This window comes from Saccoglossus kowalevskii, chromosome 17 (genome assembly GCF_978046115.1).
Source record: "Saccoglossus kowalevskii chromosome 17, keSacKowa6.1, whole genome shotgun sequence".
Classification (NCBI taxonomy): domain Eukaryota; kingdom Metazoa; phylum Hemichordata; class Enteropneusta; family Harrimaniidae; genus Saccoglossus; species Saccoglossus kowalevskii.
In genome coordinates this window covers 19,354,451-19,382,032 of record NC_140657.1, presented here as the reverse complement: position 1 = coordinate 19,382,032, position 27,582 = coordinate 19,354,451, and the positions used below count along the sequence as shown (strand labels likewise).

The 27,582-nt window shown below is 37.0% G+C and overlaps 1 protein-coding gene across 1 annotated transcript; it reads right to left on the bottom strand.

The window, feature by feature from the left end:
* Positions 1–1,515: 1,515 nt before the first annotated feature.
* LOC100379076 (TNF receptor-associated factor 2-like) lies at positions 1,516–27,529 on the bottom strand. The gene is made up of 6 exons (XM_085492013.1): positions 27,341–27,529; positions 20,306–20,465; positions 19,635–19,677; positions 18,310–18,411; positions 7,791–8,378; positions 1,516–5,781 (listed from the first exon to the last, which is right to left on the bottom strand). Exons 2-6 carry the CDS (start codon positions 20,449–20,451, stop codon positions 5,557–5,559), a joined length of 1,104 nt encoding a protein of 367 aa, XP_085348139.1. The 5' UTR covers positions 20,452–20,465; positions 27,341–27,529; the 3' UTR covers positions 1,516–5,556.
* Positions 27,530–27,582: the final 53 nt, after the last annotated feature.

The window sequence follows — 27,582 nt, the reverse complement described above, 5'->3', positions numbered from 1 at the left end:
GACAACATTCCATTTGAATTTTACAACACATTCCATTAGAGAATAGGCCATGGTACACTTTCTCATTATGAATATTCTTTTAAAATGTTTTTATTGTTTTTGTGTAATTTATCGATTTTTATTTACAGTGGTATTATATCTAAAGATGGTTTGGTGCGGTGGGTATAATCGTAATCGGAATTTTCTTGGATAAAATGTCCCCGTGTGGGCCAGACTGTATGTATAACGCACGAGTAACCGTGATGTTTCAAATTGTTCACGAGGTTTATTTTTCTTGAAGACACCTTGACATTCCCAGAATATGATACGAAATGTTGCCCACTTTGTGCGTCACGGTGCTTTGAATATAAACTATCCTAAGTTATTGATCTTAAATTGTAATACAGTGTCCTATATGAATTTGAAAGACTGAGAGTGAGCCCCTCAATGTAAATATAAACAAGCCTTTTTGATAATGGTATAGTCCCAAATCAAATCACGCATTTGAATGCGCAACGGTATGTTATACCAGTGCACAGTCCCTCCATACCAGGTGTTGAGGAACTGTGACCAGTGTAATAGTCAAGGAAAGTCCTCGTTATGCCTTCAGAAAGAGGAAAACCGAAAATCAAAACCAAAAAGTGAATAAATCACGAGACTAGAACAGTTCTTTTGCTAAGCAATATAGTAACTATCCTGTAAACATGGCTCGTATAGCTGTTAAGCGAAAAAAAAAGATTGACGGAAGTAAAGAAAGATTAATTTTTTCTACGTGTAGCAGACGCATCATTATTTTGGTTACCAAATAACCTACTGTGATCAGTCACTCTGAGAGGAAAACTTAACTGTCATATTCACAGTGCCAGAGTAGTGATATATTCATCTACCAATCAATATAGGTCACCGTCTGAGAGTTGATATCAATGCAGTCTATGACAAATTAAAATAACTGTAAAATGTACATTTCTGCACATTTGTATAAATTGGGTGACTTTTCTGTACACTTTGGTAAAAACACTGAGAGATTCCTCAAGGTGTTTCCAGGCATTCTTTGAATCGACTGAACAGTTAACTCAAAGTACTTTATCCTAATGGAAAAATGAAGTAGTGCTACGAAAAAACAACAACAATACACTGGCAGTTGTACTATTGCACTCATGAAATCATTATTAGATTTTTAAATGCAGAATTTTAACCAGAAGAAAATAATTTATGTAAATTTGAATTAACAGTTTTCTTTCCAAGTTGCCACTGGTATAATTCATTTGGTGGTCTCATCTTTTACCTTTGATATATTACAGCAATATTGAAGTGACAACTTTTAACTATTCAAATGAGCCACTTAATTATCACAGAAATGTGATAACATTGCACTGCCTGTTACTGGCAGAACTTGGTCAAGATTTTACACAGATTATTTATTACGCTTTAAAATCATTGCATGAATATTCTTTGAGGTAAACAAATTTAAACAAACAACATTTTCGTCAGTGAATGGCAAGACAATAGAAAAAAAAATGAATATACAACTCTGTATCGTATGATGCTTCATTTATTATGCAATACTGAAAAATGATACATTTTGTTATTAAATACAGTAATTTCACTTTTCCTATAACTTCTGCCCCGGGTAAGGAACACTATCAGTTTCTCAGCTCAATAATTAGGTCTATGTACAATACTATATTATACTATACTATGGACGGCTTCAGCAAAACCATGCGAATAAAATGATGGTAGTCGTATTGCTTTGGAAATTCAGATTTGCGCTGATGAGTATCAAGAACATTATAAGTTTGCTTTGAATTGAAACTGAGCAAGATAAATCATGCATATTCACTAAGATTGGTGGCATGTCAAGGAATTGTAGTGATTTACTAGCAATTTTAGTATGTTTTCTTCCAGAGAGAACACAACTAACTTATGATATTGTAGTTAATCCTGTATATGTATACATAAATTTAGCAAGTTTTGACCTAATATTAATAGTTGTATAATTTCACACACGAATTAATTCCTATCTTTGGATATTATATCTTTGGATACTATGTCATCTGCTTTTTGCTGATGACATAGTATTGTTATCAGATTCAAGCAAAGGCCTTCAAAATAACCTAGACAAACTCAGTACGTATTGTGAGATGTGGAAATTAAATGTAAATATTAATAAGACAAAAATAATTATTTTTAATAAAAGGGGGAGAACTCTTGACAACGTTTTCTATTTTGGTGATCAGGAAATTCAAATAGTACCTTCATATACTTATCTGGGGATTACATTTCAAAGCAGTGGAAATTTCACAATAGCGATAGACTGCTTAGCTAAAAAATCATTACGTGCATTGGGTGCACTTAGACAAACTTTAAATTTAGGGAATCACACTGTTTCCCCAAAAAATGCCATACATCTTTTTAAAAGTACAGTGTTACCAATTATCATGTATGGGTCAGAAGTATGGGGTGCTTTCACTTTTAAACTGTACAAAACAAAACAAAATAGTATTATTACTAATGAAGCATTCATTGAAAAATTGTTTAGTGACAAAACCCAATTTGAACAGCTTCACATCAAATTCTGTAAGCAGGTCTTGGGTGTACATAAGAAAGCAAGCAATAATGCTGTCAGAGCAGAGTTGAGATGCTATCCTATTATTATTGAACTCTGTACACATATGCTGAAATTCTGGAAAAGACTTAAGAATTATAAATGTAATGAATTGGTGTGTTCTGCTTTCAACCAAGAAAAAAATAGTACCGGTAATACTTGCACAGCATTTATTAATAAACTGCTTGAAATTACTGAAACTAGTGTAGCTGGGATTGATATTTCAAATTTTAAAACAAAGTTAAAACAATTGTATGTAGAAAAAATTTGGTTGCAAAGTCTACAAAAAACAGAAAATAACAAATTACGAACATACAACAAAATAAAATTAGCATTCAAATTTGAGCCATACCTGGATCTTATGAAAAATATAAAACATCGAACCAGCTTAACTAGATTTAGAATTTCAGCTCATTCACTTCCAATTGAAAAGTTGAGATATCGAAGAATACTTCCAGAAGAAAGAATTTGTACACTATGTGATCTAGGGGCTGTTGGCAGTGAAACTCATGCAGTCATGGACTGTGAAAATATTGAAATTAAGAATAGTCGTTTAGAATTTTTAAATATGGTTTCGGTTTATGATGAAAAAATTCAAGAATTATCCAAGGATAACTTACCTAAAAAATTATTTACCTCAAATGATAGTTTCATTGTTAACAGTCTCGGAAAATTTGTTCATCAAATTATAATGTCTAACATATCTAAATTTTACTTTTGTTTCTTATTACATGTACTACTAATATTTTATATTTCTTTGCTTACTTATTCTTTTATTTGTTATTGATGTTTGTTACTTGTTGTTGTATGTTTATTGACCATAGATAATGTAATTCAATGCATTATTTCGTGCCAAATAAAATATACTATACTATACTATAGTATAATTTTATAACAATGCAATATGAGATCAGAGAAAACAGAACTAATGTATTTGGGTGGCCCTACTGACCAAACCTTAACATGGCTGTAGTATTATATCAAAGGTCAAATCTTTGTGATCACTGGGTCAGCACAGTCACTGTATATGCCATTAGTTCTTTTAAAAAATCAGATAACAAAACAACGTATCGTGAATAAAATGTCAGGAACAGTACAGAAATAAACCACAACTCTCATTTCGGAAAGCTATGCAGATTCTGACGTTTCGTACTTTTAAACAAAGCAGATGTACACATATCCCTTTCAGTACTGTAAAGTCTTACAAACCATGGGTACGCATTTTGGATGTTTATATTAAGTCATGTAATTTAAATAATGTCTTGAGTTTGTTCTCGAATGAGCAATACATGCCCGCACTTCCAAATGTAACTGTACTGTTAATAAAGAATTAATTTATTTTGGACCACAACATTAATGTGGATTTTTAAGTAATTCAAATCTTCGCTTATATCCTATGATAAACACTGTGTGGGAAAATGTACAATGAAGTAGAGTACCATAAATAGATGCTATATTATATGCTATACCCATGATGTGACTCTGCATGCTGCTTTAATGTGTGACGTATTACGAATGAGACGCAAATAATACCGGTGGCCAGATAAGAAAACACTAATTCCATCTCTTATTTCTACTGACGCTGTAGCTAATGTATATGCACATACATACATACGTTATACACGATATGTATAACTACAACTTTTGTAAACCAGGATGGAAAATCTATAGTCTATGACGACTCATTGTCAGAAAGCTGCATGTACTGGTAACTGTTATATGCTCTGCAGAATGATATTTAATACTGTAGAATACTTTATTTTCGCTTGGAATTTATTTTCGCTATTTTCGCTGAAAGGATGATTCCGTGAAAATAAAATCCAGTGAATATACTTTTTTTCCTATATTTCACATTAAACTCATGAAAAATCAGTGAAAATAAATTTCAAGCAAAGCGTCCAAAAAGCCTTTTCAGCGAAAATTAATTCCAGCGAAAATAAAGTATTCCACAGTATTATACACTGGGTTTCATGAAGGCGTGGATTTGTTTTGTGGACATTTATAATGTAATCACCGTGCTTCATTCAAAATCGAACGAAGATTATTTCAATGGCCGTAGAAATCGTTTTATAATGCATGTTTTCTTTAACAAACGTATTTAAACGTACTTCCATGACTGCAAAATATAGATCCTATCAAATGACGGTAATTCATGTAGTACTGACATGTTAAATTGCCAGCCAGTGCTAAAAGAAAGTTTAAAGGAGTGGCGTTTCATACGAGAGGTACGGTATCATCCGCTAAAACCTGAGTTATTTTCAATCGCCATTTGAAATTTATAACCATTTACAAATATTCAAATAAGACACATCTTCATGAAACCTGGTGTATCTGCTGCCGACATAATATCATAGTTGTTTATATTTTCTGAATGAACCTTTAGTTGTTTAAAATTGTTTTTTTGTTATCTTTTCGTTATCTCCAAACAAACCTTTTAAATTGTTAATTTACGATGAATTCACTTACTATAACTATCTTTTCAGCAAAAAATTGCACAGCTGGGGGTGGGCTGACAAACCCCATCCCTTAAACATATTTCTTTTTGTTTTATGTAAATTAATAAATACATTTATAAAAATATAATATAACTATTATAAATACAAATGTATATAATAGCATGTAACAGTCGTTGTGATGGAAAACAATAATGACAACACTGTAAGGTACAGAACATATAAGAGTTACACAGCAGTACAGGCAAACCAGAAATGTGAGCCATATGATTTTAAGTTTAAATCTGTAGTGTCTACGATCACCTTGACAAAAATACAATAGTCTTTTACATAAAGGCACTTAAATAATGGTCATATACATTGGTTTAAATTGGTTGTATCTACAATCACCTTGATAAACATACAGTTGTCGTTAACGTCAGCATGACGACTGCTGTCCAGTTGAGATAGAGGCATGAATAACGGGCAGCCACTGGCAATATTCATGTCGCTGGTAGGATACTTGGATGGCCATATAAATTAGTTTATATCAGTAGCGTCTACGATCACCTTGATAAACATACAGTCGTCTTTTACGTAAGCATGACGACTGCTGTCCAGTTGAGACAGAGGCATGAATAACGGGCAGCCACTGGCAAAGTTCATGTCACCAGTAGGACGCTTGAAGGAATTCGATGTAGGGTCTGGACGAAATGCATCAATGACATGTTCTCGGTTGTTTTGATCCAGCAGCATGAAAGTGACCTGAGAGATAGAGAGATGGGAATTTATTAGAATCAAATCTTGAGAAAACACAAGAGATATCAAGAGATTTCTGAGAGGCATATTCAAAATTAATTTAAACAAGAAGCTTGGCAACTAATATTGGTCTTCTATTTGAAATGCACAAAACAATGTGATCAATAGTAATGAAGTTAATAATCAATATGCACATAGTCTTAGAGCATTTAAGTACCAAGATTCATTGAAATAAGGGAATTACTACTGAAGATATAAATGGAAAACCTAAAAATGTACTAATTATAATGAAAATTATTAATTTTTATGCACAGATTTCAACGTATAACTTATCAGTTCTGTGCAATGTCACATAGGATCTATGTACCAAGTTTCATTGAAATGTAATTGAGATATCAATGGAAAAAATGAAAATTTATGAATTATTTTGCAAATTAGGTAATTAATATGAGCAAATTGTAACCCAAAACTGATCAGATCTGTGCATTGTCCCAGAGCATCTATGCTCCATGTTTAATTAAAATGTAGTACTAGAGATATCGATTGGAAAAAAATGAAAATTGATTAATCATTATGCAAATTAGATTATTAGTATGCAAGGATTTTAATCCCAAACCAATTAGGTCTGTGCATTGTTCGTGCATGTTTCATTTGAATCTGATCAGCGGTTCCTGAGATATTTGTGGAACATACATACATACACACGCACATACAATACTTCCCCGGTCATAAGCCCCTTCCCCCTATTTTTAGACATTTAACAGTTGAACGCATCCCCGGTAATTGGCCCAGGGTGATTTTACCGGGCATCAACAATTGGGTTAACATTTAGTAAAATATGCATGTAAAAAGTGTTTCATTGCATAAAAATCATGATGATAACAAGTCATTGTCAATGACACGTCCCCGTTCCGTTCATATTTGAGTGACATATACATTCAAAGCAGATCATGACCGAAATGCACCTGCATATGTACAACACATTGTACTAAATCTGAACAAAATCCATCCATGCATGACTGAGATCCGGTTCCGGAATTGTGAAAATACGTGATTTTGATGCATTTTCGGCCTTAAAATGGCCATCATTCAGCTATTGTTAAGCGGATCATGAAACAAATGCACATATCTATTTGTGACATGATGTACTATGTGTGTGTGAAGTTTGAACTTAATCAATGCAGACATGTCTTGGATACGATCCAGAACTGAATTCTTTAACAAAATGGCCGCCAGTCGGCAATTTCGAACTTGATACGAAAAAAAAAAAGGCGTGCATCAAGGTCCTATTATGTTTAATGTATGTACCAAATTTGAACAAAATCCATCCATGCATAACTGAGATCCGGGTCCGGAATAGTGAAAATGTGCGATTTCAATGCATTTTCGGCCTTAAAGCGGCCCCCATTTGGCTATCGTTAATGAGATCATGAAACAAATGCACATACATATTTGTGACATGATGTACCTTGTGTGTGTGAAGTTTGAACTTGATCAATCCAGACATGTCTCGGACACGGATCCAGAACTGAATTCTTTAAAACAAAATGGCCGCCAGTCGGCCATTTCGAACTTGATCCGAAACAAAAAAAGACGTGCATCAAGGTCCTATTATGTTTAATGTATGTACCAAATGTGAACAAAATCCGTCCATGCATAACTGAGATCCGGGTCCGGAATGGTGAAAGTTTGATGCATTTTCGGCCTTAAAATGGCCGCTATTCGGCTATTGTTAATCGGATCATGAAAAAAATGCATGTGCATATGTCCCATATAATGTGTGATGTATGAGTGAAGTTTGAACTTAATCGGTCCATGCATGTTCGAGATACAGGTGATCACGGACGGACGGACGCACACAGTGCAAAACACAAGTCCCCGTTTTCGGACTACGTCCGAACGGGGACTAATAATGAGAATGAACTGGTTTGAAAAGATATATGACTGCCAAACAAAAGCAATAGAAACAAACTAAATCTCTACCACCTAGATCAATTATGTTCAAAGAATATTACCTTTTGTCTGAATGGCCATCTCAGCAACCCATCAAATGTGCCCCTCATGATGACAAAGAACAGCGAGACATGGTTGCCCTTGCCCATTCCATCTCCATTCAGATATACTCGGGCACACATCTTGTAACCATGATGACTGGTGAAGAAGCATGGTGAGTAGATGGAGGTAGTACGACCTGATAAGGCATCATTTCTTTTACGACGGAAGTCAGAAATTTTCCAAACCAGTACACCATCGTAAGATGCCATCTCCAGAGACTGAATTTTTAGATCTTGCTCAGCTAAGGCGACATCTTGCAGTGCGATGATATGGTCTTGAGAATTAATTTTCCTCTCTAAGGACTCCACAAGATCTCGGTCTCGTTTCTGTTCTCTCTCCATGGCCTGCACAGTGCGAGTATGCCACTGAATTTGTTGAATTAGTTTGGAACATGTGGTGATTCTCTTGTCCAATTCATTGATTTTGTTGTTAAGTGGTTTCCTATTCCCACTGGGGTTCTGTGCTATTCCAGGATTGCCACATCCGTTCCTAGTCAGTTTCTGGACAGGTAATCCCACCTCATCACTGTGTCTATTGTGGCCTCTCTCCTAGAATGTCAAACACAAAAATAAATAGTGCTGCTGTTAAATCTAACATATTTAGGCATGTATAATATGGTACAATACTAGTGTAACAAAATATGCTGCTTACAACAGATCATAGACAGCACTCATTCTCAAACCAGGCTTATGGAGTACACTGCAATTATGCAAATATATGCTAATTATAGATGTATTTAATTTCAAACTTATTACAGGCCCTACATCGTTGGTCGGCCATCTCAACTTAACTTACTTTCCAACTTATCACAGCCATGTGCCTAGTTGGAAGGCCTGCAACCTTAGTAGTAGGTACCCTTAATAGTTGAAGGGAGCTACTACAAACTTATGACAGTCTAGGTTGGACCATTGTGAAGTTGAACCTGAAGCTAAAAACCTTTCCGAAATGGATTCTAGTTTTTGCACTTGCATATATTTAGCATATCATTAACGGCTACATGGCCTGTACAAATCAAACCACTATCCACTATCATTGCGGAGACAGTAGGATTTTGTTGACCATTGATGTACAATTTTGTGATACAATTTTGAAATTAGGCACATAGTTCATACCCACGTACCATAGACTCTGGTTAGTCAAAATGACTATTTTGAACTAGGCATTAATCAGCGATTCTGCCAATGACGGAGAGATAAAATCTAGGTCAGGGGAAGCCCTATAACCCCAAGATTCTTTTCCCTTACGTCACAAACCATGTGACCGAGTCCATATGGCGGCGCCATTACGGTTGGCTATTCACACTGGTTCCTTTCTCTCTGCATCTAGAACTTAGACCAACGCTACGGGCAATAGTGGGGTGGTTGGGGGGGGGGGCCCAGAGTCTATAGTGGGTATGAACTATGTGAATAGGCAGGTTCCAAGAACCCTCTGCCTAAATTCACTACATTCAATTACCCACCATAGATTCCAGTCCGTCAAAATGACTGTAGGCAGAGTCAGAAGCCAATAGGTGGCAGGTTTTTCAAGCAAACAGAAAATGATGAAAGTTTTTTTTCCCCATCCGGGAATATACACTCTACAACAATCACTCATCCCCTAGTTAAGACCCAAAGAGGGTGGCGTCTTACCTTGCCTGTGCAGCATTTTTGGCTTCTTGCTCCTGGGACAGAGTTCGGTGTGAAGTAAAGACCGAAACAGTTCTGCATGAGGGCATAGGTCGAAAAGCAAGACCTGGAAGCTTCCAGGGGTGCTGATGGTAGAGAAATCCGTCTGCAAAAATGCTGAGACTGACTTATCAGCTATGCGCAGATACCCTTGTGATCGTTCGGGCTGGGTAAGCACAAAAAGTCTGACCCGATACATCGGGACCCAACCTAAAGAGACCCTCTTCAATAGATTGTGTTTCTCTAAGGTAGTAGTTGATAACAACGTTCTGCATTCTCCAGAAGCCTGCCCTCAGTATATGCTCGAGGGGGGCACCTGACGCTAGTGCTAGTGAGTTAGCAATCACACGGACCTCATGCGCTCATACTTGGTGTCTCTGCAAGTTCTATGTCAAGAACGTTAAAGTATTATAGACCTTTTATACACTCGCAGTAATGCACCTGGCAATGAAAGTTGGGGAGGCCGGCATATCTTGCCTGCCAGGGTGGTAACACAAAAACATGTATTTGGCTCCCCGTTTCGAAATCCTAGTACGGTTCTCGTAGCAACTCATTGCTCGACTCGGGCAGAGAAGCAATTCCTCCTGATCCTCTGGGCCGACAATATTTGACAGCTGGGGGATGACGATTGGCTGGTGTCCTGGGATTTGGTTCTTGGCGAGAAACCTGATTCATGTTTTTAGCACAACTTGATCGTCCATAAAGTCGGCACAACCGTCCGAAAAAGAGAGCCCACCTAGTTCTGACCAATAAAGGAATGTCATGGATCAATCTCCCTTCCACTACACCAATTAGTGTATGCTCGCCACTTCGAGTTGTAGGCAGCGTTGGTGAAATCCCTGTTTGCCCTGGCCAGGACGTTGGCACTCAGATAAACCTTTCGTCTGTGTGAGTTTACTGAGAGCCTCCATGCGTTTAAGTGGTACACCACTGGGCTCGTTGGTAGTGCACCGTCTGGTTGGGACAGCAGGTCCGGTAGGTCCGGAAGCACTACTTGTGTTTCAACTAGCATTTCCAACAGAAGTGGAAACCAGGCTTTGGTTGGCCGATTGAGCGCCACCAGAGTCAATATGCAGGTGGGCTCCTGTCAAAGTTTCTCCAGTGCCCGGTGAATTAGCGAAGGGAGGAAAGGCGTACACATCCATGTGGGACCATGGGATCTACAATGCGTTCATGGCCCAGGACCATCCCACAGCCAAAACAGCCTGGAGGCTACCCACTGGGGTATCTGTGTTCTGGAGACAAAGCTGCCTCGAAAGGGCACCTGCCAGACGGTTCCTCACCACTAGAAGGTGGTGTGCGGTAAGCTTCACATTGTATTCAAGGCACCAAAATAGAATTTGCCTCTGCTAGGACTGACAACGATGGGGAACGTGCCCCCCCTCCTTGTTGATGTAGGAGACCAGCGCTATGTTGTCTGTGCGGAGCAGGACTCTGTGGTCTCGAACTATGTGTAGATAGGGTAGTAGTGCTAAGTGCACTGCTTTCAGCTTGGGCCAATTGATATGGCGGTCCCGAACCCAATCCGGGGGCCATATTCCTTGGGCTTGTTTGTCCAATAGATGCGCTCCTCACCCTTGGAAGGAGGCGTCTGTTACCAGAATCATAGCTGCAAAAAGTGGTTCCAAAGGGACCCCTGTCCGAGGTTGGTCAGTGACGACCACTAGGGCAGAGCTTCCCAAGCTTGGTCCGAGATCAATACCCGACTGTCTAGTTCCTGTAGGTGAGCTTTGCTGTACCGGGCAGCTGCGTAATGCGGCATGGGGAACTACTCTTCGAACTGAGGTCATCATTCCGATGAATCGCATTAGTTCTCGAAGGGACACTGAGGGAACGCTGACTAGTCATTCGGCTAGGCTGCTTAGCACCATGCAATGTGCCTGAGATGGGCGAACCAGGCCTACTTCTGTGTCAAACTCCATGCCCAGAAACACCAACTGTTGCGTTGCGTTGGGTTGGGTTGGGATGGGACTTGTCGATTTACTAAAGAGCTCAACTGGTGAAGTAAATCTTGCATTAGCTTTACTTGTTTGGCTAATAACCCCTTGTCTGGGTTGTGTAGTAACCAGTTGTCTAGGTACGGATTGATGTTTACCGACATTTGGTGAAGCAGCAGCAATACCTGTTTCATCACTCTGGTGAACACGTAGGGAGCTGTGCATAACCCAAAGGGGAGCACGCGAGATACTGACAGGGTAGGTGAAGATGTCAGTGGTATTCTGTAGCGAGTGTCACCACCTGGAGCATCCAAACTGGAATGCACTGGCACAATCTGTGTGCGACAGGGATATGTGACCATGGGTTCGGCGGTTGCAAGGTGTGGGTGTTCTCTCCTCCCATGAGGTGAGCTTCCACGGGTAACCTGGCCCCTCGCCGAACATATGCCCCCCACCACCCCTGCCTAAGAGGTAAGCGGCAAACATGCTTCCCCTGCTGCCGGGGTGGACGACCGCCTGAGGAGGATGAGGAGCCACCACCTGGTCCCTTCTTCCCCAGGGGCGCGCCGCTACTCTTCCCTCCCGCGGAAGGGTATGAGTGCTTGCCTCCAGGCTGACTCTGGCTAGTGGACGTCGTCATAGGGGATTGTGTTTTCTGTGCTTGGGGTGCCCTCTGTTTACCCTTGGCAGCGGCCAACTGACTCGCGAATTCAACCTTAACCATCTGGCTCATTTCACCCTGAAGCTCTGAGACTGCATCCGCCATCTCCCCAGCAAAGTCAAACAGAAATTCGTGGTACCGGGGTCTGGGGAAGGAGCCTCGGGGTCTGGTTGGGGGTGTTTGGTCTCATCCCACGAGTTGGGGTCTGATTCCAAAATCGCACCAGCCAGATAGCTTTTGGTCCAGCGAAAGGAGTTTTGCATAAGATTACCCCTCCGTGGCTGACCAACGACCACCCATCAACACCGTCTGTGTGTCATCCACCATACTCAGCTCTCGGCTGGACCAGGGGAGACGTGCCGACAGGGTTGATTTAGATCCTGGCGCCTGTGATCCCATAAGCGTTGAGGCAACAGTAAGTGATTGCTTTAGGATCGAGCGTGGGGGAATATACATCGTGTCACCAGGATTGATAGTATTCTGCATCACCCCAACGGCATGGCTCACCGAGTCATTACGGATGGAAGACTCTGAGGGATCGCCCGAGGTACCCACTGTATCCGATGTGGACGAACTGACTCCTTTCAACTTAAGTATGTGAGCGAGAGCGTACGTTCGAGAGTGTGTCTCATGACAGGGTTGGTCCCCTCTGCGAGAAGGAAGTCAAAACCCCCAGCGGAGCCCAGACTTAAGGTTAAATTACCGAGTCCGGCACCGCATGACGAACCTTGGCTGGCTGAAGGTAGGGCGGAGGTGCAATGTGTGCCCTGCCCTGAAAGCCCTGCCCCGAAATCTGAGGCTTGGATGCCAGCATCCCCGTTGGTGTTCAGTGCCCGAGGTCCCAGAGGAGACACTGTGCAACTAGCCTGAGCCTCCCCCAAATCCGGGGGGTCCCCTGGAAGAGACGTGTTTAGAATGCAAGCGATGGTTTTTGTGTTTCTTTCTACTTGCCGACTGAGAGGCCACAGTTCGCTCTAACTGCATCCGATCTACCCGGCCTGCCAGGGACGCAATCTGCCCCGACAGTCCTTTGACCAAAGCCCTCATTACAGAGGCAAACCTGGCACCGTGCGAGGATGAATCCACAAAGGGTCCCGCAACGGGACCCACAGGAGGAATGACCTCCAAGGGCACAGCCTCGTCGTTGCCGGTAAAATCGGGTAAAACACCCCCTGAAGCAACAGACTGTGGTGATGGCCCTCCGGTCAGCGAGGGGAGACCGGAAAATATCTGAACCTCCACCCTCGGGCCTCTTATTTGACGTCTCGGTACATGAAGTACCGGTAGCCGAGCATGAGGACTTCCCACTCATGCCAACAAACAACTCACTCTGACCGATTTTACTAGACGCGCAACCTTTGCTGCGTAAATGAGCGACGCAGTCAGTCTCAGCTATTTTTACATTGTGCTGGAAAGTATACCAGGCCCCAAAACTCCAGAGATTACATACGCTTTCAGAGCAAAAACTCGAACTCTGCACGCAATTGAGACATAAAATAACACTCCGAATGCGGGTTCCAATCTGGTAACTCCTGAGTATAATCACTACAAGACCGCCTCAAAACTTTAGAGGACAAAACTGGCGGCAAGCCTCTGGTGCTGTCAGTACGTCTATCCATTTCTGAATACATTGGTAAATCAAAGAAAGCTTAGAAAGAACTCCCATGTGCTGAGAGTATTGGAAACACATTAAATATAATTCGAAATTACTTAGCTGAAAACTAATTATGCAAATCAGAAAATTGATATGACCAGATTTGAGTGTAAAACTAATGAGGTCTGCGCAATGTAACAGAAAATCTATGTCTCCAAGTTTAATTGAAATGTGATTAGAACCAAAAAATTATGAATTATTATGCTTATTAGGGAATTAATATGAACAGATTTTTACCCCAAACTAATTAGGTTTGTACATTGTCCTAGAGCATCTTTGTACTAAGTTTCATTGAAATGGAATAATTAGTACCGTGAAAACTCCTAAACTTCGACCCCTCTAAAAATTCGACCGCCTATTTATTTGCCGGGTTTCGGTGTTTTATTTACCTCCAAATTTTCGACTCATTTTTATTCGAAAATTGCGACCAGTTTTAGTTTTCCCCCAAACGAAAAAAACCCCGATGTGAGCGTTCAAACGGGACCTTCCTCGAAGGCATGAATCCGGGTTTCTGATTGACTGAGAGATTTTTATTTTATTGGTAACGAAAATATATTCTAAATAAACGAAGTTTCAAATAAAAACGAACACAAAAATCTCGGCATGCTGCGTTTCTGAATTGTTGATTATTACTGTACTCAGTAGTGATTATAATAATGTACACAAAATAAATTTGTTGAATGGTTATGAAATACAAATAAAAGTCAACTTAGTTTCATCGTAAGCGAATGATTCCGGTCTCGTATAAACGTTTGATGCTGTGGGATATCCGCCATGTTCTCTTAGGTCAAATAGGTCAAATCGCTAATTAACCAATCAAAAAGCTGGATGATGCCAACGTGTTCAAATTACCATAGCTTATTTAAATATGTTAATGTTATTGAACGCAATGCGGAAGAGATTGATGTTGTAGTACGATATTTTGGCTTGGATTTTGATGCGAAAACGGCATGATTTTTTTTAAATAAATAAATTAGTTGTTTTTAAAAAATAAACTGGTCATCTGAAGAATAATTTAACATTGTTCACAGTGATAACAGCTCATTCTCGAAAGGAAGCTTACCCGCTCACGCTAGTCACGATAAAAATCATACACGTGTACTCTTGAATAGACAGACGTCAATGAATACGGTAAAACTTACTCTATTTTAGCCGGCAGGATTGATTGAAATGTCCGAAAAATGACGCCAAAATACACCTTAAAAGTCCCATTTTATTTTCTTAAATCCCATTTTATTTTTTAATCCAAGGGCGAATTTACGGCAGAATTTGGTCCCTCAAATAAGGGACACGTGAGCTTTGATTCTAACCGGATACATTGCACTGGGTCGGGGAGATAGTTTGCTAAACTTCCATGTATCTTTTGTCCAATGGGTACCTGTACTTCGAACATTCGCAAGTTTTCCTAGGTAGTGCGAGACAGCTTTGTCTTTTGACCTATTAGTTTTGTGCTGACCTCTTCTCCGCGTCTTGATGTTTTGTTTTGCTTGTCATAATACTCACTGATTGATGACTTTGTTTAGATTTTGAGTTACAACTCGGCCACGACCTTTGCTTTTACCGTGAAACATGAGGAAGTTTACGTCAATTGACGGACATTGCATTTTTTTTAAAAATAATGAAGCACACTGTCTATCATCCCCATTTTTTCATTTGCTGATTTCTATTTTGAAAAATTCGACCGTCCGAAAATGCACCTTAATTTTGACTCTAAAAACACGTCACATTTCTAACACCAATTATTTAAAACCGGTCGAAATTTTGGAGTTTTTACGGTACTTTAGATATCAGTGTGAAAGCTTAAAATTGGTTAATTATGCAAATTAGGTAATTAATATGTACAGATTTTAACCCACAATTATTCAGGTCTGTCTATTGTCCTACAGCATCCATGTACATTCATTGATATGTGATGTATAGTACCTGAGATATCAGTGTGAAAGTTGGTTAATTATGCAAATTAGGTGATTAATATGCACAAATATTTACCGGAAACTAATTGGGTCTGCATAATTCTAGATTCATTGAAATGTGATGATTAGTACTTTAGATATCAGTAGAAAAGCTGAAAATTAATTATGCAAATTAGGTAATTAATATGCACAATTATTTACCCTAAAACTAATCAGGTCTCTGCATAGTCCTAAAGGATCTATGTACCAAGTTTCATTGAAATGCGATGATTAGTACTTGAGATACCCGTGGAAAAGCTGAAAATTAACTAATTATGCAAATTAGGTGATTAATATGCACAAATATTTATCGAAAACAATCAATCTCTGCATAGTCCTTGAGTATGTAAGTACCAAGTTTCATTGAAATGTAATGCTAACTACTTATATCAAATGCTGAAAATTAATTAATTATGCAAATTAGGTAAATAATATGTACTGATATTACCATAAAAACTATCAGGTCTGTGCAGTGTCGTATGACATCTATGTACCAAGTTTCATTGAAATGTGATGATTAGTACTTGAGATATCAGTGGAAAAACCGAAAATTGACTAATCATTATGCAAATTAGGTAATTAGTATCCACGGATTATTACCAAAAACTAATCAAAACCTAGCATTAGTTCAGAGCATCTATGTACCAAGTTTCATCAAAATCCAATGAGTGGTTGTTTAGATATCAGTGGAACAGTCATGGAACCACTAAAAAATAGCTAATTATCATGCAAATTAGGTAATTAATATGCACGGATTTTTACCAAAAATTAATCAAATCTGCGCATATGTTCAGAGCATCTATGTACCAAGTTTCATCAAAATCCAATGAGTGGTTCTTTAGATATCAGTGGAACAGTCATAGAACAGCTAAAAATTAGCTAATTATCATGCAAATTAGGTAATTAACGAGCATGGATTTTTACCAAAACCTAATCAAATCTGCGCATTGGCCCAGAGCATCTATGCACCAAGTTTCCTCAAAAACCGATGTATGGTTCTTGAGATAGCAGTGGAACAGTCGGACACACATACACACATACACACACACATACACACATACACACATACACACATACAGACACACTAACTGCAAAGACTCCCATTTTGTGCTTCGCACATGGGAGTCAAAAATGAAGACGACATACATGAGGGAAGCGAAAAACAGTTGGAAAAGGTGGCGCAACGAAACCAACAAGTGATTAAGTTACGTCGCCGGGTTTTATCTCTTTGTTGTGAAAAAATACTACACACAAAGGGGAAATCGACACAAGGGTAAAAATGACAAGGAAAACCTACCAGCTACAATGTCGGTTACCGCAGATGCGGCAACGACCCAAGCTAGAAACCCGGACAGGAAAAAGCAAGCTAATCAAGCAGAGCCGCTAGACTTCATCCTCGTCGATGCGGAGAAAAAGAAGAGTGAATAGCCAGCCGTAATGCACCGCCATATGGACTTGATCATGTGGTTTGTGACGTAAGGGAAAAGAATCTTGGGGTCAGGGGATTCTATCTCTCCGTCATTGGCAGAATCGCTGATTAATGCCTACAGTTCAAAATAGTCATTTTGACTGACCGGAGTCTATGGTGGGTAATTGAACATAGCGAATACTACTTTTTTTGTATATTGGACTGAGGCAGAGAGAAAATGTTATGAAAATTTCACCAAACAAAAAAGCAAATTAAATATGTACTTGCTCTATAAACCTACAATAGAAATGCATATCACGGAAAATAGCATTTGTTGTACACTGACTGCAGCAAATTCCCATAATTTATGTACCGGTAAGCATATGCACTACCATATATAAATAGAGAAAATATGGTATGTACCAAATTATTTTTCAAATTATATTGGGAAAATGGGTGAAGACAATTGAAAAACAAGCAGTCTCTTGGATGAGATTGTTCCACTGTTAGTAATACACATTTTAATTGAAGTATTGAGATATCACTAAATGAAAAAATCAGAGGGAGGTCCACCTGTTGTACCAAATATACATAATATCAAAGCAATCAGACTTGCGGTTTTTAACATGAAGTCGAAAATATCACTTTTTACCAAAAATGAAAAAAATATTCTTCAAAATTAGAGAATTGAATATATCATCACAAAACGAACAAATCTGAGAGTGGTCCAGATGTAGTACCTATATGTATAATATCAAAACAATCAGACTTGCTGTTTTTAACAACAAGTCAAAAATATCAAAAATTACTAAAAAAAACAAAAATATTTATTTCATTAGAGATTTGAAGATATCATCACGAAATGAACAAATCTGAGAGCAGTCCACATGTAGTACCTATATATATATATAATATCAAAGCAATTTGACTTGCTGGATGATGACAGACAATCACTCATATGATAAGCTCTGCTCGACAAAGTCACAGCAGAGTTAAAATAAGTGAGGAGAATAATTTACAGTTTCAATAGAAGTGAGTAGCTTAAATTGTATACTGGTTAAACATCTATGATTGTCAAATATGTAAATACATGTTGAGATTTTGATGGAATACCGGTAATATTTAAATGTCAAAAAAGAAAATGATTTTTCCTTCACTGATAAACAAATAGATCAATAAATAAACAAATTAATAAATACAAACCTCATAGTCCTTTAAGCTACCGTGCCACACACAACCTGGCTCAGCAGGACATCTTAACATCAGGCAACTCATTTCTCTTTTGCAAGCATTATCTGGATAAACCTGTGAACAACATTGGATCAAGAAACAGTTTTAGATTACCAACTGATATAAAAATCAACTGATCCTTTAATATCATACATACCTTTCCACATATACCGATATCATCAGATTGAGAAGTTTTGCATGCCTGTCTTTGTTGGTAGGCTATATATGAATGTCTTCAAAGATACATTATTTGGTGTACATCATTTGTTGATTTGGATTAATCACTTGGCAAATCATTTATGATTGGGCCTAATATATTCTAAGGCCAGCCTTTTTTAAGTCTTGGTGCTGAACAAAATTAATTCATCTACCACCTCGTGGATGGATCTGAAGTTGACAATAGTGAAATCACCAGTTGGGAAAACATAGCACCATTGTACTCATTGGCATTCAAGGCTTAGGAACCGAGATGAAAAAATCCTAGAGAAATGACAGTTGGATTTTGTGGTACAATGCTGTGTCATGAGCATTATATCAGATTGTTTAACCAAGTTTGTTTTCATGTTCTGTGTTGAAAACTTTAAGATTTTTAACAAATACAAGAAATATTGTTTTTCAAATAAATATTTATTTATTTTTCTTCCTCAGACATCTCTTGATATTCACATGTGATTTGTGAATTACAAATCTAGCCTGAAAAAAAATATTCATTATCGTCCTCCTCTTCTGAATTGTCACTGAAAATGTCTGATTATTAGGGAAATAAAAAGGCTGGCCTAGTTTCATAGTCAAACTATCATAAACAATAGAACATTTATTACGTAACTATTTTATTTCCTTCGAAGTAAGGGACGACGTCAAAAGATCGATGTCGGATAAAAAACTTATTTCCTTTAGTTTGGGGGTGGGGGGTTTTGACCTCAAAAAGTTTCCATCCGACAATATTTTTTAATATTTAGTATTTGTAGTTCGTTTTTTTTCTATCCAATCACGGACAGAAATAACCGAAAAGGGAAAAAACAGAAAAATGTTTGGTTCGAGTGTAAATCTGTGCGTCAAATGAGGTGCATTTGTAAAATGATTTTACACCCACCCGACAGCCAACTGCTATGCAATACTACTTTCCGATTATCAATTTATATTTAATGGTGAATGTAGTCTGACGCCATGACCAATATTTATCAATTAAGTTTCAGTGGGGGGTAGGGGGGTTTGGAAAAAAACTAAGGAATTAAGTTTTTTATCCGACATCGATCTTTTGACGTCGTCCCTAAGCTGTTTAAATAAAAATCATTTACCTCTATCTTGTCTGAGTCAACATTTGTGTCACACTCTATGCATCTGTAGATTCAATAAAAGAGTGATTCTGATTCAGTCATTAACACAACAGTTTACTAACAGACATTTATATATATATTATCCAAAAGCACCTAGGTATATACCAAGTTTCGCTGAAATTTGGTGAGTGCTTGAGATATTGGTGGATAAGCTAAAAATTGGCTAATTAATATGCAAACTAAACATTATGCACAGATTTCCACCAACCTGGTCTGCACATTACCCTAAAGCATCTAATAAAATCACAATTGGAATGCAGAATTCAGCATTCGATCACTGTACACAGTCACACACACAGAAAAACATTTATATCTCACTCAATTGTGTACCTATATATTCTTGAAGTAAGCTCCTGATATATATATATATATATATATACATGTATATATATCAGTGTCCATGCAGTGTACTTTTTCACCAATTGACGCCAATGAATTACAGGAAAAGGTACAATGTATGTGCCATAAGCTCACAGAATGAGTATAGCTATTCAAATAGTTTTCTCTTCTGATAAATTATGAAATGTATCTGTTATGTCTCACATATTACCAATATAACACCATTTGTTTATGAAAGTCATGAATCAGCTGTCAATGTGGAGATGTGTGAAAAGACAAAATAATGCAATTACTTGATAAGGTCAGAGCTGCAGGATAGACAATATCTGTGTCCACACTGTATTTGTACAGGATCCTTGAGAACACATTTACATTTTCGGCATAGATATTTTACTGCACGTGACTGGTCCAGGAATAAATGTTGAGGATACCCGGACATTATTTGCTTCTGATCTGCAAAGAAATAGTCATTGTGAATTACATAATGCTTCATCAACAATTCTAAGTATTTTACATTTGTTATCATGTTCATTATAGGGGAAGTCAAGGCAAACAACATATCAAATGCTCCCAGATGAAATAGCTCCACAAATGTAGGAGAATGCAATTTACAGTTTATTACATCACTTTTCATCCTCTCGATATTCAACTTACAATCATTACAAAATGAACAAATCTGAGAGAGGTCCACATGTAGTAGCTACAATATAAATGTAATATCAAAGCAATTGGAGTTGCAGGTTTTAACAAGAAGCCAAAAATATCACTTTTTACTAAAAATAACAAAAATATTCACCAAAATTAGAGAATTGAAAGTATCATCAACAAAGTTGACAGCAGAGCTAAAAATATAATGAAAAAATAATTTGATGACATATTGCTTTTACCCAATAGAAAATATTATTTCTAAGGAGGCAATGAAGATAATATTAGTATTAAGTGCGTGACCTGACTAACTATATGATCTTTCTTTTTAACATGCTAGGATTTATTATCATTAATATCAATATATTGACACATGATTTGTTCCACATTACTGGTAATGTCTTAGAATTTTGAATATTGGTACAAGTTTTGATGGAATAATGTGTTTACATGGAGTCCTATGGAAAATTTTCCAAAATGCCTTTTTAGATTATTGTGCATACGTTTTCCTAGAAACCCATCCTTCTTTCTCCTTGAAAATGTTAAAAATGAACGATGTGAATCATCACAAAATTTTTGATCGAATTACTGTGATCAAATTTTTCCATGTTTTAATGGTAGCAATTAAAGGGCGTCAGTCGTCGTGTCGCGTCCTATTCGATATGGGACTCATAGCAACGTATACAACGCGTGTAAAATACATTGTTTGTTTACATGAAATTCTAACACACGCTGCACAACGACCACTGCCTTTTAAACTACCTTAACTCTGTGTTTTTAAATAATCATGTTGCATGTAAAACACAGACATTTTACAATACACCGAAAGAGTGACGATTTTTTTTCCATCGGTTCGATCGAACACCGGTATCTTTTTTTAGTCACTTGCCCAGGAGACATAGAGCCAAAACTAGAATCTTATTTTAATCAGATTGGGGAAAAACTAAATGAATTAAGTTTTTTATCCCACATCGATCTTTTGACGTCGTCCCTAATATATTGTTTAAACCAACAACAATTTATTAACTCATAACAACTTACTGAAGGAGGTTAAAGGTTACAACAACAACAACAACAACAACAAAAATTACAGATACAAATTGATCAAATTACAATGGCTAATAGTTTAAAGACAACCAAAAACAGACTAAATTGAAGTTAGTAACGGAAATATATAATAAAGTAAAATGAGACACCAACAAAAAACTGTAAACTGAATATAAAAACAAAAACCCAATGAACACATAATAGGTGTTAAAAAAAAAAAGTCAATGACTAAGTAGGTGCTGCTGTCTAATAGCAAAGCTGTATTTCAGATATTGTGCCAGAGGAATTGCTAAGTTATTATTTGACATAATGAATTTATTTTCAGGTGTGAGATTAGTAAAGTCAGGAATAATCTTTTCAGCTTCATTGTATAAAATGACCCTCTCTTTACTATATACTGGGCATATTATGAGGAAGTGATGTTCATCTTCATTATCATTTTTATTACATAATTTGCAGATTTTGTGGCTACTTTTCATTCTGTTGTGTCTTCCTTTTTCAATTTCTAAACTGTGATTGCTAAGTCTGAATTTAGTTAGGGTACTTTTCAGTTCTTTATATTTTATCTTTATTAAGTAGTTTTCCAAAATGAAGTTTGTTTTTAAATTTTTTGTAAGTCCTCAGTTTGTTTTTTGTATTAGTGTTTTGTCTGTTATCATCATTAATTGAGTTAATCCAATGCTTTATAAATACATTTTTTATTTTATCATATGTGACATTTGTGACGATTTTAGCTCATTATTGTCAATATCTGATAGTGTTGTATTTGTAGATTTCAGTACTGAGTTAAGTTCATTGTACCACTTACTTTTTATAGTCTTGTTTAATAATGGGGTTTTGAATTTTGTTTAGGTGGTTTGTATATTTTATTAACTGTTTTTAATGAATGAATCGATAGGATATCTACCCAACTCACTATAAATTCCCAATTTTGGAGTGTTTTTTGAAACACCTAGGATGAAGCGACAAAAGCCGAGGTGTACATCTTCTATAGTAGAGTTGAATGAACTTTCTTCAGCCCATACTTCACATCCACATTGGTCTTATTAGTTTATCAAACAATGATAACAATAATGAGGGACTGAGGCTTTTGGCTTTCAAAGAGAATAATGCTTTCATTCCTTTGTATTTCAGATGTTTCATAGCAGCTTTAAATTTTCCATTAGGGCTGAGAACAATACCTAAATAATTATAATTTCTCACAATGTTAATCTCATTCCCTTCAAAAAAGAATAAATCATTGTCATAGAGTTTATTATTTTTATTAAAAACCATAATTTTTGTTTTTTCTGTGTTCACAGCGAGTTTCCATTTCTGTGTGTATTTTGAGACATTATCAAGGGAATTCTGGAGGCCACTTTTGGATTTAGAAAGAATAACTATATCATCTGCATACATTAGACATACATTGTTTAACCCTCTTTTAGCCAATACATATTTTGTGTTATCCTACCGACACCATAAAAATCATGTGAAAATAGAGGGCATTTTTGTCTGATACCTTAAAATAACATAACCATTTTTGCACATTGTCCCTTTTGGTTTTACATCTCCTGAACTTTAGATTATGGAATATTCTTACAACTTCTTGTATGCATTATATCTATTATGATGTCCTTTATGTATTATACTACTTTTATGAAATAAACGAAAGGTATTTTTCTAGTCATCACTAAAAAATCACACATGGCTTTTTATGGATCGGGCCATATTACACCAGATCTAATCATGCATGCTGTTGATGAAACAAACAAATATGCTCATTTTCACATGGAAAATATTGCCAAGAAACACAACAAGTATTGGAAAGATACCAATTATACTGAAATGAAGGCTTTCTTTGGCATGCTGATAATAATGGGTGTCAGCAAAAGACACTCCCTGGATGAATACTGGTCAAACAGCAAATATCTGAGATGTGATGGCATAGCATCTGTGATGACAAGAAATCGGTTTCAAATCATACTACGTTATTTCCACCTGGCTGATCCAGCTGACGATCCACGTGTTCAGGATCCAGAAACAAAGAGAACATTCAGACAAGAACAACCATTGTACAAGAACCAGAATTGGCTAAATGTTATAACAGAGAATTGTCAAACCAATTTCATAGTTGGTAGGGAGATATGCCTGGATGAAGGAATGGTGCGCTATAAAGGAAGGTGTAAATTTAAACAACGAATACCAACCAAACCAGACCAGACAGAGATGGTTTGAAAGTATGGCTTACAACTGATGCCAAAAGTAATTATAATTCAAACTTGAAGATTTATCTTGGAACCAAAGTAACCACAATGCCAAAAAAGAAAGATGGTTCAAAGATGAAGAAATTAGTTGAAGAAATGATGGAGCCATATGAAAATGAAAACAGAGTACTATTCAATGACTCGTTATTCAACAGTATAGCAACAACCAGGTCCCTACTAAAAAAACAAATAAGAGTTGTAGGCTCTTACAATTCAGGATGGATAAAAACACTTCCACAGGAAGATAAATGGACAAACAAAAGTATAAGAGAGAAGATGAAGAAAGGTGAAAGTGAATGTAGAAGGTTGAAAGATGAAGAAATATCCATGCACATGTGGAAAGACAGACGTTGCCTCTTCATCATCAACTCTGCATATGATATGCACGAGTACATGCCACTTAATTCACCTTCAGAGAGAGAGAATGAGATATTTTCAGAAAATGAAGATGTTGAGAATAATGACGACAACCAACTGCCGATGACTGCTCCAGTCCCTGTTGTACAATACAGGAGATTCATGGGCTCAGTGGACGGAGCCAATCAACTACGTAAGTACTTCAGAATCCACAGAAAACACAACCGTTGGTGGGTGTATTTAGCATTTTTTCTGATTGATGTATGTGCACTAAATGCATACACCACATACAAATTACTAAATCCGACCAAAACAACCACACACAAGGACTTTCAGCTTGATCTTGGTGACGAACTGATTGGTGGTTACTGTGATAGAAAACAGAAGTTGCCATGTGAAAGTACCAGCAAAGCAAAGACTATGAAGATATCACAAGGAAATGATAATATACACCAGTGTGTAAAAATACCAGGTCTCCAGCGAGGCTGTAAGTGGTGTGCAAAAGAAGGAAAACTGATGGCTGGATCAAAAAGAAATAGAATGCGTGAAACTACAATAGGCTGTGCATTGTGTAATGTGCACCTCCATAAAGTTGGATGCTTTCAGGCTTTCCATCACTATGTTGTAACTAAAGATACAAGTCATAAGACAACCCAGGTGAACAGCAAAGAAGAGATCACAGCAAACTGTAGAAAATTAAAAAAAGGTGACAAAGTTATTAAGTTACAGTAGATGAATTACCTACGAAGTAACACTTTATTATTAAACAACTTGATGTTTACTACATATACATGTAAATTCCAAATCTGTTCACAACATTTTGAGTTTCAAAATAAATTTAGAATTTAACAGAATTTGATTGTTTCATTTAATTAGGTAATTATATTCTCCCAAATGTTTAGATAAACCTGAAGCCATATTTTACCATAACATGGTATTTTATGGACCAACGATTTCCTTTCCCAAGCCATAAAAACCCATATTGTCTGGCTGAATGCTTATTCCTTCTGAAACCATAAAGTACCATATTTTGTGATGCTGAGGTTATGATAAAATAAACATGTATTCCCCAAACCATATTTTACCATAACATGGTATTTTATGGACCAACGATTTCCTTCCCCAAGCCATAAAAAAACATATTGTCTGGCTGAATACTTATTCCTTCTGAAACCATAAAGTACCATATTTTGTGATGCTGAGGTTATGATAAAATAAACATGTATTCCCCAAACCATATTTTACCATAACATGGTATTTTATGGACCAACGATTTCCTTTCCCAAGCCATAAAAACCCATATTGTCTGGCTGAATACTTATTCCTTCTGAAACCATAAAGTACCATATCTGTAATTATTATTGTAGCCATATAATGCCATAAGATAAATGCCCTACGTTCTGCACCATCGGAACACATAAAATACCATATAATTGATTTTAGACCAAGCCATACAAAACCATATTTTTAAAATTCTCCAGTAGCATAGTTACTTGATAAACCATGACTTACTCTTTTAGGCAAGTTAATTTTTATCTCTGGTTTCATGATTTATAAACAAAATTCACAGCTGTCATGTTTATCTTAATTAGCATATTTTTGTAACGCTCCTCTAATCGTACAATTTAATTTATGTGTCTGAATTTCATGAAATGAGAAGACAATGATCTATTCTAAATGGAAAACCAAGTTTAGTGTCAATTTGATTACTTAAAATGCAGTACTTGACAATTGAAATTGGTTGAAATTACACAAAAAGTCTTGTCTAGTTAGCGTGAAATGTATGCTGGGAGAATAAGTGTCCATTTTTCACGTGGTTTTTTATGGCGTTGGTAGGAAGAGGGTTAAACCATGGAGCTAGCTCCATCATGAAGCATAAAAATTATCAAAAGCGCCCCAAAAGCAAAGACAACTACTAGTATAATTTTTACTTCTTCTGTTCCATCGTTAATCATGTCAATGCCATCCAGCAGAACCATTATTGGATGAAAATACCACAGTCACTTGGGGGCTGAAAATCAATAAATACTAATTTTTTAAAAAACAAGCAGCCTGTCGGCTGAGATAGCTCCGCTGTTAGCAATGCACATGGCAATTAAAGAACAGAAGATATCATTAGAAAATGAACAAATCTGAGAGAGGTCCACATGTAGTACCTATATATGTAATATCAAAGCAATTGGACTTGCGGTTTTCAACAAGAAGTCGAAAATATCACTTTTTACCAAAAATTACAAAAATATTCACCAAAATTAGAGAATTAAAGATATCATTATAAAATGAACAAATCTGAGAGAGGTCCACATGTAGTACCTATATATGTAATATCAAAGCAATTGGACTTGCGGTTTTCAACAAGAGGTCGAAAATACCACTTTTTACCAAAAATTACAAAAATATTCACCAAAATTAGAGAATTGAAGATATCATTACAAAATGAACAAATCTGAGAGAGGTCGACATGTAGTACCTATATATGTAAATATCAAAGCAATTGGACTTGCGGTTTTCAACAAGAAGTCGAAAATATCACTTTTTACCAAAAATGACAAAAATATTCACCAAAATTAGAGAATTGAAGATATCATTACAAAATGAACAAATCTGAGAGAGGTCCACATGTAGTACCTATATATGTAATATCAAAGCAATTGCACTTGCGGTTTTCAACAAGAAGTCGAAAATATCACTTTTTACTAAAAATGACAAAAATATTCACCAAAATTAGAGAATTGAAGATATCATCATGAAATGAACAAATCTGAGAGAGGTCTACCCAAGGTACATATACACCAAGTATCAAAGCATTCAGGCTTGTAGTTTTCAAGAAGAAGTCGAAAAAGTAAAACATTGACACGGACGACGGACGACGACGACGGACGACGACGGACAATCACTCATATGATAAGCTCCGCTCGACAAAGTCGACAGCGGAGCTAAAAATCATCCGCTATACGTATATAAATAAACAAGTTGTGAAACACGGCACCTAGTAAATCGACACCCTGTCGGTTTCAAATGTCGATTTCTTACCTTAAAATGCGAAACAAAAAGTGCAGAGGGGGTCAGGTGTTACGTTAATAACCATTGTTCATAATCGCTAACTTGGTTTTATTCAAAACTGCACAAATCGCGAGTTTTCTGGTGATATCCGACAATTTCATGATCGAAAATGGCCAGCAGCCAGAATCAAGGGGGATTCGCACAGAGTTCCAAATCAAGTAAATCAAGTGCGCATACTCATTTTCAGCCAATCAGGCGTGCCGTAACAGCGA